Raw genomic sequence first — 13,134 nt, forward strand, 5'->3', positions numbered from 1 at the left:
ACATGTGTTTATCGGCCAGGTTGGCACAATACACTTTACCTATCTCAGTTCTGGTCTCCATTTACTCACTGTGGGAACCATAAGGATGTGTCGACGGTCATTCTTTCTTCCAGTGCTGCAGGTACTGGCAGTGTTTCAAAGCTCTCCTCAGAGTGATTCTAGCATGCAGCTTGGATTGAACACCATCATTTGGGAGCACCTCCCTTTTCAAAGGTGTAGAATGTTATGTGGATAAAGAGCGTAACAGGAACCGATCTCCTGTAACTCAACTGACATGTACCACGAAGACATTTGAACAGTTGTGTAAGGCACTGAAGGTACTGGTGGGCCTTTCTGGATAGTGACAACTGATATGAAGGTTAAACTTGTTTGCTTAATAAAGCTACCATGCTAGAAGCACTGATGACTTATAGTCTCTGACTTGCAACTCTTTAAGGCCTGGGCTAAACGTCTCCCAATATGTGTATTTCATCATCAGCAAGTTTCTGCTGATCTAACAAGCCCATCTCTCTAGGAACACAAGATTCACTTTCCTTTCTGAGTAGAATGTGCAGTATCTCACCCATTTGTTCACGCATTCCTCTATTTAACAACTATGATTTAGAACAACGGTGCTTGTCCTAGACTTAGGTTGGTGGGAACACAGACCACAATTGCACCTTTCAAGCAATATAGTATGATTAGGACACACTTAAGCTTTAATGGTGCTTTTTCGTTTGGTGGTTTGATTATGCAGATACTTAAAAGCCTGTCTTTGCTTTTCTCTACTCAGCCTATCTGCCAGGCGGCCTATCAGAATGACTTCGGTCAAGTGTGGCGCTGGGTGAGGGAAGACATCAACTGTATTAACGTTCAAGATGGCTTTAACGGAGACACTCCCCTGATCTGCGCTTGCAGGCGTGGGCACCTGCGAATCATTTCCTTTCTGCTAAGAAGAAATGCTAACGTGAACCTCAAAAACCAGGTGAGGTTGTGACACTTGAGGGGAGAAAGAAATTGACCACAGTTATTTCCATTTCCTTCTCCTCCTGTCAGGCAAAGTGTTAGATGCCATTTCTGCATTGCTTATTAACGTCTAATGGCAACAACTTTTCCTCCACCCCCTGTATCACTTTAGAGATGTTGACACACATGGAGGGTATTGTCTCAGGCTAAAAAGCAACGTGCTATATCGTTTGATCAGCAGGCATCTTTTATGGTTAATGATATCCTGGGTTCTGGATGAGAATGGTTCACTCCGTTGGCAGGCTAGGGTTTCTTCCCTTGTTCTCATCCTTCTTCTCCCCTTTCACCTCTTTCTTCCTCCACCCCCTCCTCCTCATTATTGGACAAGTTATAAGAAGGATTTCCTGGAAAAGTATTGACCTCGGTGACACTCTTTACATAGATTTTTCCTATTTTGACTATTTTTACTAAACTCCAGGAGAAAATTTTTATCATAGTATATTGCTTATAGAATAGAAGAATGTAGCCATTTCAGGAATGCTTTGGCTGAGAAAGGATGCAGTTGAAAAGCTAATCAAATTGTCAATATTTACAGCAGAGGCCGACAAAGGCTGGGTCATGTTTTTAGGTGAGGAGCCCACGCCGGATTCTGAGTAATTAAGTCATTTCCTTGGAGACCTGAGAAGCCGAAGGAACAGGACTAGCATTCTGCCGGGAAAATGAAATGAAAAATGACCCGTTCTTCCTCAGAAGTTGAAGAAACCTCTTTCTTATTGTGAAGCACTCGTGACAAATTGAGTTTAGATAAAATTCCCTACTTCTAGCTCATCTAGATTGAAGTATTTTGAAAGGGCCCATAAATGAGGGCTTTATTATTGTTATTTTTAAAACTTTTTATTGTGAATTGGTGAAAAGTTACAGAGCAAATCAGTTTTCCAGGCAACAGCTCACAATTCTTTGGTTTCGTGTCATTGATTTCCGTCCCTAAATGTAAAATCATTGATCCCATTTTCTCCCTGTGTTTCCGGTTTCAATTCCTCCCCCTTTCCCAGCCTCCCCTGCCTTCTCAACATTGTCCTGGGACAAGGGCCGTCCTTCCGATCTCAGTCGGCTGATTATTCTCAGGAGTGACTACCTCCCTAGAGTTCTTGTTCCCCTTATTGACTTGTTGATATTTGGCTGAAAGGGGACACATGGGCGAGTTCAGTTTTTAGATCTGAGGGTGACCAAGGGTCATGACCCTGGAGACTCTACCAGCCTCTAGCGGGCCTCTAAGCCTAATCTTTATTTATGAGTTTGAGTTCTGTTCCACGTTTTTCTCCCTCTCTGTGTATGACCTAATACGATACCTTCCAGAGGACTTGGTAGTGGTAGCCAGGCCCTACCTAGTTGTGGTCTCCGGGTAATGGAGGCTAAGTGCCTCGTGGTCGATTAGTCCATGGAACTAATTATCTCCATGTAGCTGCTACTTCCTGCACTCTTCTTTGCTCTGGATGGGGAGATATGAACAAGTGCACATTTGATGCAACTCATGGGCTTTTGCCCAGATTATTTGAAGACCTAGCCACTATTTGCAAAAGAAAATTGTCTCTATTGGTTATATTCTTCCAAGACGATGAGTCTGAGCCCCAAGGCGCAGTGGCGCATACCCTGAAGGTGTTTGGTGATGGTTTGGAAGTTTCCATAATTTTTTAAAGAAATAATCGCTTTAGAAGAGGTTCTAGAATGACCTCAGAGTCTTAAAAGAGAGAACCCAGGCTTTCCTGCCTCTGGTGCCAGTGCCTAGTGGCACTGTGGAGCAATGGTTGGATCTTCAGAATGCTCCAGAACCCTCTGGAAAAACTGTATGGTGTAGGCATTCATGGACCACAAAACTATTGAACAGAGTATATAACCAAGCATTTTATTTCTGACCATTTAAAAAGATAGTGTAAACAGCATTACTTTCATGTGAGTTTTAATTATCTGGTGCTGCTATAACAGAAATGACACATAGGGGTGGCTTTGACCATCAGAAATTTCCCAACCAAACTCACTGCCATCGAGTCTGTGCGGACTCACAGCAACCCTGCAGGATAGGGTAGAACTGCCCCTGGGAGGCTCCGAGACTGTAGCGCTTTAGGGGAGGAGGAGGCAGTCTTCCACACTTGAGGGGCTGACCCTGAACACAGGGTGCTAGAGAGAGAGCAGGCTTTCTCTCTCTGACTTCTGAAGCGAAAGGTTTTTCTGCTTGTTTGTTTGTTTGACCCTAGCTGGTAGGTCACAAAAGACTTGAAGTTCGTTCTACTTCTACTTTTCTTCCTTTTTTAAGCACTCAGATTTGTGTTTCTGTCTGATGGGTCAGGAACCTGGAGGGCTTTTTAACAGGGCTGTGACTCTTAGAGAAAGGATCTTTTAATGCTTAGGCAATATCTTTCATTTTTCTCCAAACTACTCTTTATATATGAATAAGCTGAGCCAGTGCTTTCTCGTTTCTGAAATCAATGTTTGCGAATTATTTTCACAAATGCTAAATCAACAAATGCCTTAGAAGCAAACTACAATCTCTGCTGGTGATTCAGTGGAGTGCACCAATAAACAACATTGATTTGACGGAAACCAAATGAAATCAGTTTTGAAAAAGAGCTGTCTATCTGTAGACATATATATGTGTACTCACACATAGGGCACTTCAAACAGTCTGGAAGAATCCCATTATCTTTTGATTTAAATTTTTTCACAAGCTTTTTGAAGCTCCTTCATGCTTGTGTGTTTATAAATTGATTAGGAATAAAATAGGAAGTCAACTGTTGATGAGGAAGTCCAAATGATTGATATAAAAAACATTGATATCTTTCATGTCAGAAATTCTTTTTTGAAATTTGTGTTAAACAAATTTAGAAATGTTGACAAAACTTATTCAATGAGGATGCTCAGACAGAATTATTTATACAAGTGAAAATTTTTAAACTTGAAATAATCTACCACTGGATTTTGCTAAAATAAAGTAGATTCAATTAAAAGCCATGCAACCATTAAAACCATATACTTAAGCATATGAAGTGGCATATTTTAAATACTAAGTGAAAAAAGCTGCACATTAGTTTTGAATGTACAATCTAATCATATCCTACATTTTAAAATCCCACGAATATGCATTCTAAAAGAATGGAACAAAATACACTAAAATGTCAAAAGTTAACTCTGGATTGTTGGATAATAGATTATCTTAAAGCTTATCTTTACACTCTTTTCTAGTTTTTTTAATAGGCGATGTATATATGTACTTTAATATTTAGATATTTAAATTTAAGAACTGTGCATATTCCCAAGAAGAATGAACATTTATTTTCTAAATTCTCCTCCTGTCAGTAATGCTGTTGGTAGTCCAATTACCACAGGCTGTTTTGCACATACTTATTTTGTGTGTTTTTCTGTCTACCTTTCTTTGACTATGAGCCTGTGGGGCTCCACAATCTCCCATAATACTTAGAGGCTTGTATATATCACCTGGTAAGTATTCACACAGTTGAAGGAACAACTTAGTTATTTGCATTCTTCTAGCATTGTCAGTACGTGTGTGAAAACTTGGTAAAAATTGCCAGGCGGTTAAGATTGCCCTATGCATGAACCCCAAACCAGATAATTTACACACCATATATGATGAAGGAATATATTGAAAGTACCATGGGCTGCCAAAAGAACAACCAAATCTACCTTGGAAAAAAGTACGTGTTATTAAGAGAGACTTGTCCCGGGAAAAGGACATCATGCTTGGCAAAGTAGAAGGACAATGAAAACGGGTAAAACCCTCAACAAGACGGACTGACATGGTGGCTGCAAGGACGAGCGTGAACATATCGACAATTGCGAGGCTGACTCTGGGCCTGGCAGTGTTTCACTCTGTTGTATTTAGTAGGGTTGTTATGAGGAGGAACCAACTCTATGGCACCTCATGACAACAGTAAGCCCAGGTGGCATAATGGGCTATGCATTGGGCTGCTAGCCGAAAGGTTAGTAGTTCAAAACCGCCAGCTCTTCCAATGGAGTAAGATGAGGCTTTCTGCTCTTGTCAAGAATAACAGTCTCAGAAACCCACAGGGACAGTTCTACCCTGTCCAATAGGGTCAGTAGGAGTCAGAAACAGCTTGATGACAGTGAGGTTTATTTAGAAGAGTTTTTAATACCACATTCAATGTTACGTTTATATCGCAGTTGTTTTTTCTCCCAGAACTGTAATGAGTGCAAGCATCCATATTTAGATGAGTTGTAAGTGTGTATTTCATCTGGACAATGTTTTTTGGTAAGGACTCCTGGTGATGCCGTGGTTAAGGGGGTCTGCTGCTAGCCACACGTTGGTGATTTGTAACTGCAACTGGTTCTGGGCAGAAATATTTGGCAGTTTGCTTCCCTAACAATTTGTAGCCTTGGAAACCCTCTGGGGCAGTTCTACTCTATCCTCTAGGGTCACAGAGTCGAATTGTCAGTGGGGTGTGGGTGGTTTGGGCCATTCTATAGTTCTGTCGGTTTTGGTTTTGAACACACATGGGCTTGGGTTTAATATTCTGGCCAATAGGAAAACGGAGTTTATGAGTCAGGCATATCCCACAGAAATAAGTGCTTGTAAAATCCCAGAAGTACCAGCACCTGAAAAGCATGGATGAAATGGTTTTGATATGGTAATATGAGAGGGAAAATTGAAAAGTAATATATATATATATATATTTTTTTAAATCCCCCCCTTTTTGTTTTTAACTTCTTAGAAAGAAAGAACCTGCTTGCATTATGCTGTGAAGAAGAGATTTACCTTCTTTGATTACCTACTCATCATCCTCTTAATGCCCGTCCTGCTTATTGGGTATTTCCTCATGGTGAGTACACATGAGAGCAAATGCATCATCAGGCGGGAGCATGACTCAGCCGGCGTTGCTTGGCCGCTGAGATGGAGACGTAATGACAAATCGAGTCCTTGTGCTTTATGAATGGCATTTGCGGCCGGCACACAGTGCTCTAATTAGCGTAAAGGAAGAAGCAAGGCCCCTGGTCTGTAGGGTAAGTGAAAATGCACTGCTACTGTGGCCCCACGGGTTGCACCATGTGCTCTAAACAGTGGGTTTAAGAGCGCCCCTGCAAGTGGTGGCTCGCTGCAGACAAGTTCTCTCAGCAAGGCACCTGTCATCGTCTTGGGAGGGTGCCTTCACATAAAAGGTCCAGTCGAAATAGTGACGTTTTGAGGGATCTACAGGGGTAGTTAAGTCTAATGCAGAGAGATTAGCTCCATTTTGACCCGGTGGCTTTCCACATGTGCAATTCAACCCAGTGAAATAGCCACGCTCCCTCCTCATAGCTAATATGAGCGTGAGTTAACAAGTAGTGCTGCAAGATCATAGAAACATTTTATGAAGCAGAACTATCAACATATGAAGCTATCATGTCCACATACCCTCCATCTATGACTCTACCCTTCCGAAGGCCGAGTTGCCACCCTTCTGATGCTTCCCTGATGAATTCTGTGGTCTTGGATCTAAGCCATGTCAAAACAGCCATTTCGCTGTTCTCAGGGGACTCAAGCAATGTTCCTTTAAAATGTTCTTTGAGTGCTGGGAGCAAAAAGAAATCTCAAGGGCAAGCTCAGGCTGTAGGGTGGATGGGCTAAGGCTTCCCGACGAAATCCTCAGAGAACAGCCCTCGCTATTGTTGAAGAAAGAACAGGTGCTTTGTTCCTGTAGGGAAAACAAATTCCTGGGCACCACTCTGCTGGTTCTTTTCTCGATGCAGTGTTTGATTTTCTTAAAGTGTTTTCTCCTAAGAAGTGCCCCCTGATCATCCCGCGTCCTTTGAGGGACTCTTCCCCACTGCCAACGTGACCATCACCTTGTGAACGGGTTTCTCGGTCTTGGATTTAATTGGCCCAGCAGGCAAGTCCCTTTTCTGTCGGAGCTGCTATTTGAAAGCTCACGACGGACACTATGACACGGTCTCTGAGAGAATGTGTCTGCAGCCATCCACCGATGGCACATTGTGGGTAGCTGCTTTCCAGCTGGTTCCGACTCCTGGCGACCCTGTGTGCAGCAGAATGAAACCCACCAGGTCGTGCGCCAGCCCGACCAGGGTTCTTATGTCAGAGCCTGTTGTTGCATAGACATCTTCGTTTGGGATAACCTGGGACTCCAGGAGCAGTATCGTTTGTACTTACTCGTGTGGATCATGGAAGTGAGTTATCTCTGCCAACGTAAGCTCCAGAACAAAATCTGCCACTTGCAGATGTTATTATTTTCTTGAATATTTAATTAGGTTACAGATTTTTAGGAATGATAGCAAATTGCCGTCATATTGATGTTGATGTTTTCATTTCTGAGAGGCAGAGACACTATGACTCTTTGATAAATGTATGGCCTGATTTTTTTCTCCTGGAAAAGTGCTCAAAAAGTTTCACTGTGTGGAAAGTGCACGCCACCACATCAGTTGTCACAGTCCGTTCGGATCTGAGCATGTTAGAATAGGTTTGTGCTGTGAAGAGTTTCCTTGGCTACGGTTTTTTGGAAATAGGTCTCCTGTCCTTTTTTCTGAGATGCCTCTGGGTGGTCTCAAACCTCCCACCTTTTAGTCAGCAGTCAAGGAAGTTAATTGCTTACATCTCGGGAATTTAGTACTTCATATTTCCATATCTCTGACTTCAGGATGGGGGAAATCCATTATTTACTTACAGACTTTTTTGTCTGTGAAAATTCTGAAAACTTACAAGAGAGAATCATAACTATCATCAGCAAGTTGGTTCAAAATATGTTGACACACAGTCCTGCTCTTAAGATTATTCAACAGTTAGAAACCAGGGAACTAAAAGCCAAGCTAAACCCACTGCCCTCGAGTTGATTCCACCTCATAGGATGGAATATAGGGTTTTTAAGATGATAAATCATTACAGGCACAGATAGCCTTACCTTTCTCTTGAGATGCAGCTAGTAGGTTTGAACCACTAACTTTGAGTTCCCAAGTACTGATGCTGCTGCTCCAAGACCCCACTCTGGGAACCACCAAACCCAAACCAAAGTTATTGTCAAGTTGATTCCAACCCCAAAGTTTTCCAAGTCCGTGGTATTCATGGAAGCGGATCTTCATAGCTTTCTCCCACAGGATGGCTAGTGGATTCAAACCACCAACCATTTGATTTGCTGTGGAGTGCTCAACCTTCACCAGGGCTGCTCCTAAGAACACCAGTTTTAACTCACTGGGATGTGAATGGATCAGATGGGGACATTTTAAGAGCAAGGCATGAGTGCTGGATGTTGAGTTAACATGAAGTCTCTTGATTGATGGGCTGCAGTTGTTTTAGACGTAAGATGGAGACAATGTTTTCATACAGACTTCTCCTGTGTTTGCTGTTGGGTTTAGGTATCGAAGACAAAGCAGAATGAAACTCTTGTACGGATGTTACTTGATGCTGGTATCGAGGTGAATGCTGCAGACTGTGTAAGTTTGTAATTTTGTTCAATTTGAAGTAAATATAGAGTGTGATATTTGTCAATAAAACTCAAGTGGCACCAGAAAGGATATTATAAATACTTGCCATTTAAGGATGAAAATGAACAAAGGGAGAGTGTGATGACCTTTACTGAGGATATTGATGCACATACTGGAGCAGATATGACCGGTCATTTTAAGTCCACTAAATACAGTCAATATAGTTGATGGGCAGATGGTTTGTTTTATTTGCTATAAACTACAAAGTGTGAAATGTATTTGTTGGAGAGCCCGACTGTCCTGTGTTTCAGCATGGCTGCACTGCCCTGCACTATGCCTGTGAGATGAAAAACCAGACTGTCATCCCTCTGCTCCTGGAAGCCCAGGCGGACCCCACGATGAAGAATAAGGTGAGGATCTGTGGCCCATGGTCTTCCAGTAGCACCTGAGGTTCTCCCAGGAGCATAATCTCTGAACCTAGGCTTTGTGCTAAAGTAGATGATTTGTCTTTGATCGTTATAACCATCAACCGAATCATCTTCATTATGGAAGCGAGTCATCCTAACACTGTTATAGAATCCCTGGTGATGTCATGGTTAAGAGCTGGACTGATGACTGGAAGGACTGCAGTTAAAGCCTATCAGCTGCCCCACAGGAGAAAGGTGTGGCGGTCTGCTTGTGTAAAGGCTCACAGCCCTTATGGACGACAGTGAAAGCCCAAAATCCATTTGCAGAGTCCCCATGGGGATTACACATCCTTAGGATTTCCTCTGACCGTAGACCAGGGATGTGAATAGTCTTGCCGTAAAAGTGCATTGGAAATTGGATAACTTCCACCCTCTTGACCAGCCCAGGGAGGGTCAGTCTCCCTCAGGGGCTTACCTGGGTGTGTCTTTGATGGAGATTACTATTCTGTGAGTTGCATTGTCATGCCCTGACTGCCTCGAAGTAGCTTCTGGACCAATACTATAAGCTTCTCTGTCTTACGTAATACACATGTCCCAATTATGTCCTGGATCCTGCTCCGGACTCCCATTGGTAACTATGTTATGTTGATATGCTGCCAACCATATATATGTGTCAGTCTACTTTATCCTCCCCTGTCCCTTTTGAAGCTATGTCTCCCATGAAACCCTTGGACACCATTATGACCTCCTGCTAATGGTTCCCTTCACCTGGATGATACAGTCTCTGTAGTTGCCTTGTCCTTGCCCAACTTCAGACTTAATAAACATTTAATGCATATTGGACAGTTAGTCAATGCCCCATAGGTCCACTAGGAGTCAGAATCAACTCAATGACAATTTTGTTTATATGAATGTGATAGGAACGTTGCTAGTGCTAAGGTTAAGTACCCAGCAGCTAATAGAAAGGCCTGTTGTTTGGACCACGCCGTAGCTCTAAGGAGGAAAAGGCTTGGTGATCGGTTTCTATAAGGACTGGCACAGAGGAATCCCAGTGGCGCAGTTCAGCATGGTCCTGTAGGGTCTCTACAAGCAGGAAGAGACTGCACAACAAATAACAACAGCATTTCTATAACGGGACGGTCCTGGGTAGTGCAGCGCTTTAACATACTAGGCTATTACCTGATAGGGAGAGTTTTGTGTTTAGCCAGAGGTATTTTGGAAGAAGAACCTGGTGATCGCCATCTAAAAATATCAGCTATTAGCACTTTACGAAGGACAATGTTACTCTGACCCACATGGGATCACCATGAGTTGAAGTTGACTCGATATCTACTAGTTTGGGTGGTGATGGTTGGAAGTGAATACCACTTAAAGCCCTTAGCTAAGTTTGAGAGTCAATGCATCGGAACTGTTTATCGATACTTTGCAGTGACATCTGACTCGGGTGAACATAAATAACGGCACTATTCTTTCCTCCTCAGCATGGTGAGAGTTCACTGGACATTGCCCGGAGATTAAAATTTTCCCAGATTGAACTAATGCTAAGAAAGTTCTCATAGTTCGTGAGGCCTCACAGATGGAGTAACCAAATTTGAAAGACTGGATTCTGTCTCCATCTTGGACTGTTGGACTATGGACCACTTGGACTGGAAGCCACCATTTATGGGGGGGTCATCATGTTTGCCATGAGTAATGTTCTGGAAGCGCTTGCTATTTCTAGCTCCTTTTGCTCTGTGGAGACCACTGTTGCCACAATCCTCTAGGGGAAGCACTGAGTTAGTGGCGAGTCTTCACTTCAGCCAAAACATGTGAGGTTTTCATCTACGTCCTTCCTAAAGAAGAGGAGCGTCGGAGATGGCATCCTTTCTTCCCAGCCTCTTCACATACAAAGAAATGGCCCTGCCTACTTCATGCCCTAGGGGACAAACTGGTCCCTTCATGTCCCTTTGAGTAGTAAGAGAAAACAAGTGTGTACATTTGTATGCAGCTGTGTGCATATGTATGTGGGTTTAGATATTCATGTGTAATTATTTCTATGGTGAAACAACTTCAACAAAGACGTTCATCAGTTGTTGGTAGTGGAAGGGTTAGCATCACAAATATTGGCAAATGCTACAAAACCAGTGTTTTCCTTCTCTACCTCATTCCCTTCCTCTTTCCTTCCTTGTTTTTTTCCCAGACAGCCAGCTTACCAGCAAACTACTAGACCCGTGGGCATCAGTTTATAAGTAAAAATGGTCTTTGTTTTGAACCACCAGTGTACTTGTTGAAAATGATCTTGATGATCCTTTTGAGAATACACATCCAATATAAACTTTAGTTTTGTGTTATTGATAAAAACTTAAATATTTTAAATATTTATTGATATCTTAAAATTTTATTCAAATAAAGGGTATCTTGACAAGAAATAAAACTATTTGATGAGACAAGGTAGCATCTGGAATATGCTTCTCAATAATAGAAGTGGATATTAAAATATGACTTGCCACTTTGCAAATGAAAGAGCAGAAATACATTTTAAAAGTGTGATTGGATGTTGCAGATCACGTCTGAATGACCCACAGCTGTATACACAAACGAACCCACACTCCATGTAGTAATAAGCACCATTTTAAGAATGAAAGTTTTACTATTCTTGACCTGAGCAAAGTTCTAATAAAAATTGAACAGGAAAATTTATGTGTATTTCTGTACATGTATATTTATGTACATGTACAGGGCCTATCAGATATTTTGTCAGGAAAAGAACCTGAAGAAATAGATTCTGAGCTTAACTGTGTTAGGTAGTTTAGCTTAGGGACTGGGGCGTCCATTGTGCATGCTCAGAGGTCCGAGCTACTGGCCTAAGAAGGAGTGGCACACTGTGAGTGCTCAGAAGTTGGAGCTTCTGGCCAGGAAGGGGTGATACACCTAGGTGGGTGTTACACCTGGATTGGCCCATCTAAGGCAGCTGAATTTCAATTCAGCCAATGGGGTCGACCAGGGTCTTCCACCACACCTCCAAGCAGAATAATTAAAATAGGCAGGAGCCTGGACCTAATCATGTGACCTTCTGAGCGGCTTCTAGGGAGGCTGCATGGGGTGAGGAGCCCTGCGGGTGCCGGGGTAAACCCGAAACTTCTTCTAACTTTCATAAAACTCACTTGGATCACAAACCAGTCTTCGGCGTGAATTCATTCTCATGCAGAGCCAAGGACTGGGGTAGATCTCTACCTTGAGAGATCTAACCACTGCTTTTTAGTAAGTTATTTAAGCTCTATTTTCACTGAACTGAGTCATCAGCAGATTCATACTACCATCAAACCTATGGTGATTCATAGTGACTCTATAGAACAGCACAGGATGGCCCTGGAGTTTCTGAGATTGTAACTCTTTATAGGAGTAGAAAAATCTCACCTTTCTCCCATCAAGCAGCTGGTGGTTTTGAACTGCTGACCGTGTAGTTAGCTGGCCAATATGTAGCCACTATGTCACAGAGCACCTGTCAGCTGATGGGGCAAGGGAAAAACACATGGACTGTAAATACCAGTCTACTTTGGATTTGCTGTCAGATTCGATTTTACCCAATTGTACTATTATTCATATAATTTATTACTGTTGTCTTTGTAACTGTGAGAAAATTTAATGATTTTTCCAAAGAAATAAATATAGATTTGTGGATGAGCTGGTGTGATTGACAGTGTTTTAAACAACATCAAAGGTTAAAATACCTGGGCTTGTTTCATTATACTCATGACAATACAAAATGTTCTTCCTGACTATTAATTTCTAGAAGCAGGAAACTGGGCCAGAAATTTCTAGCCATTATGTCTCCCAGCATTAGGCTAGAAAGTCTCAAGCAAGCTTTGTCTAGACGCCGGGTACTACAATGCATATACATACTTTATGTGATGTATAATGCACTTGTTGAGCAACACATAAATATCCTGTAAAATCATCTTCTCCGAGACTGAATTGTAAAATATGGGCCAATTATAAAGATGCTAAAAATATATTTCATCTGCACTGTATTTTTCCCCCCATTGCAGTTTGCTTGCCGAGGTAGTGTTATGTCTAGCTTATGTCAGCAAAGTCAAAAACAATCCAAAGATTCAAGACTTCAATCAATATTTATCCTAGTTTGTCATTTTACTTTGCTGCTCAAAAATATGGCTTGTAGTGGAAACTATAAATGTTTTAAAGGAGGCTTATCTGATAGCAGAGAATGTCTATGGCTGGCTGTCAGGAACAGACTCTCTTTCAAGGTGGGAGAATATATGATCATACAGGAAGCCTATTTTCATCCAACGAGTGGTTTAATTGAAAGGATAATTAAATGTCCATCAGTACCAAGTGCAAGAGA

General features: G+C 42.0%; 1 protein-coding gene across 1 annotated transcript in view; it reads left to right on the forward strand.

The window, feature by feature from the left end:
- The window catches only part of ANKRD22 (ankyrin repeat domain 22), a 12,327-nt gene extending 1,976 nt beyond the window's left edge, over positions 1-10,351 (forward strand). The window contains exons 2-6 of the mRNA XM_045291670.1: positions 737-964; positions 5,688-5,795; positions 8,317-8,394; positions 8,697-8,795; positions 10,274-10,351. Coding sequence (XP_045147605.1) covers positions 737-964; positions 5,688-5,795; positions 8,317-8,394; positions 8,697-8,795; positions 10,274-10,351 — 591 coding nt within the window. The remainder of the gene's footprint in view (positions 1-736; positions 965-5,687; positions 5,796-8,316; positions 8,395-8,696; positions 8,796-10,273) is intronic.
- The last annotated feature ends 2,783 nt before the right edge of the window (positions 10,352-13,134 follow it).

This window comes from Echinops telfairi, unplaced genomic scaffold, assembly GCF_000313985.2.
Source record: "Echinops telfairi isolate 266 unplaced genomic scaffold, ASM31398v2 ScPeMD7_70;HRSCAF=299, whole genome shotgun sequence".
In the NCBI taxonomy this organism is placed as follows: domain Eukaryota; kingdom Metazoa; phylum Chordata; class Mammalia; order Afrosoricida; family Tenrecidae; genus Echinops; species Echinops telfairi.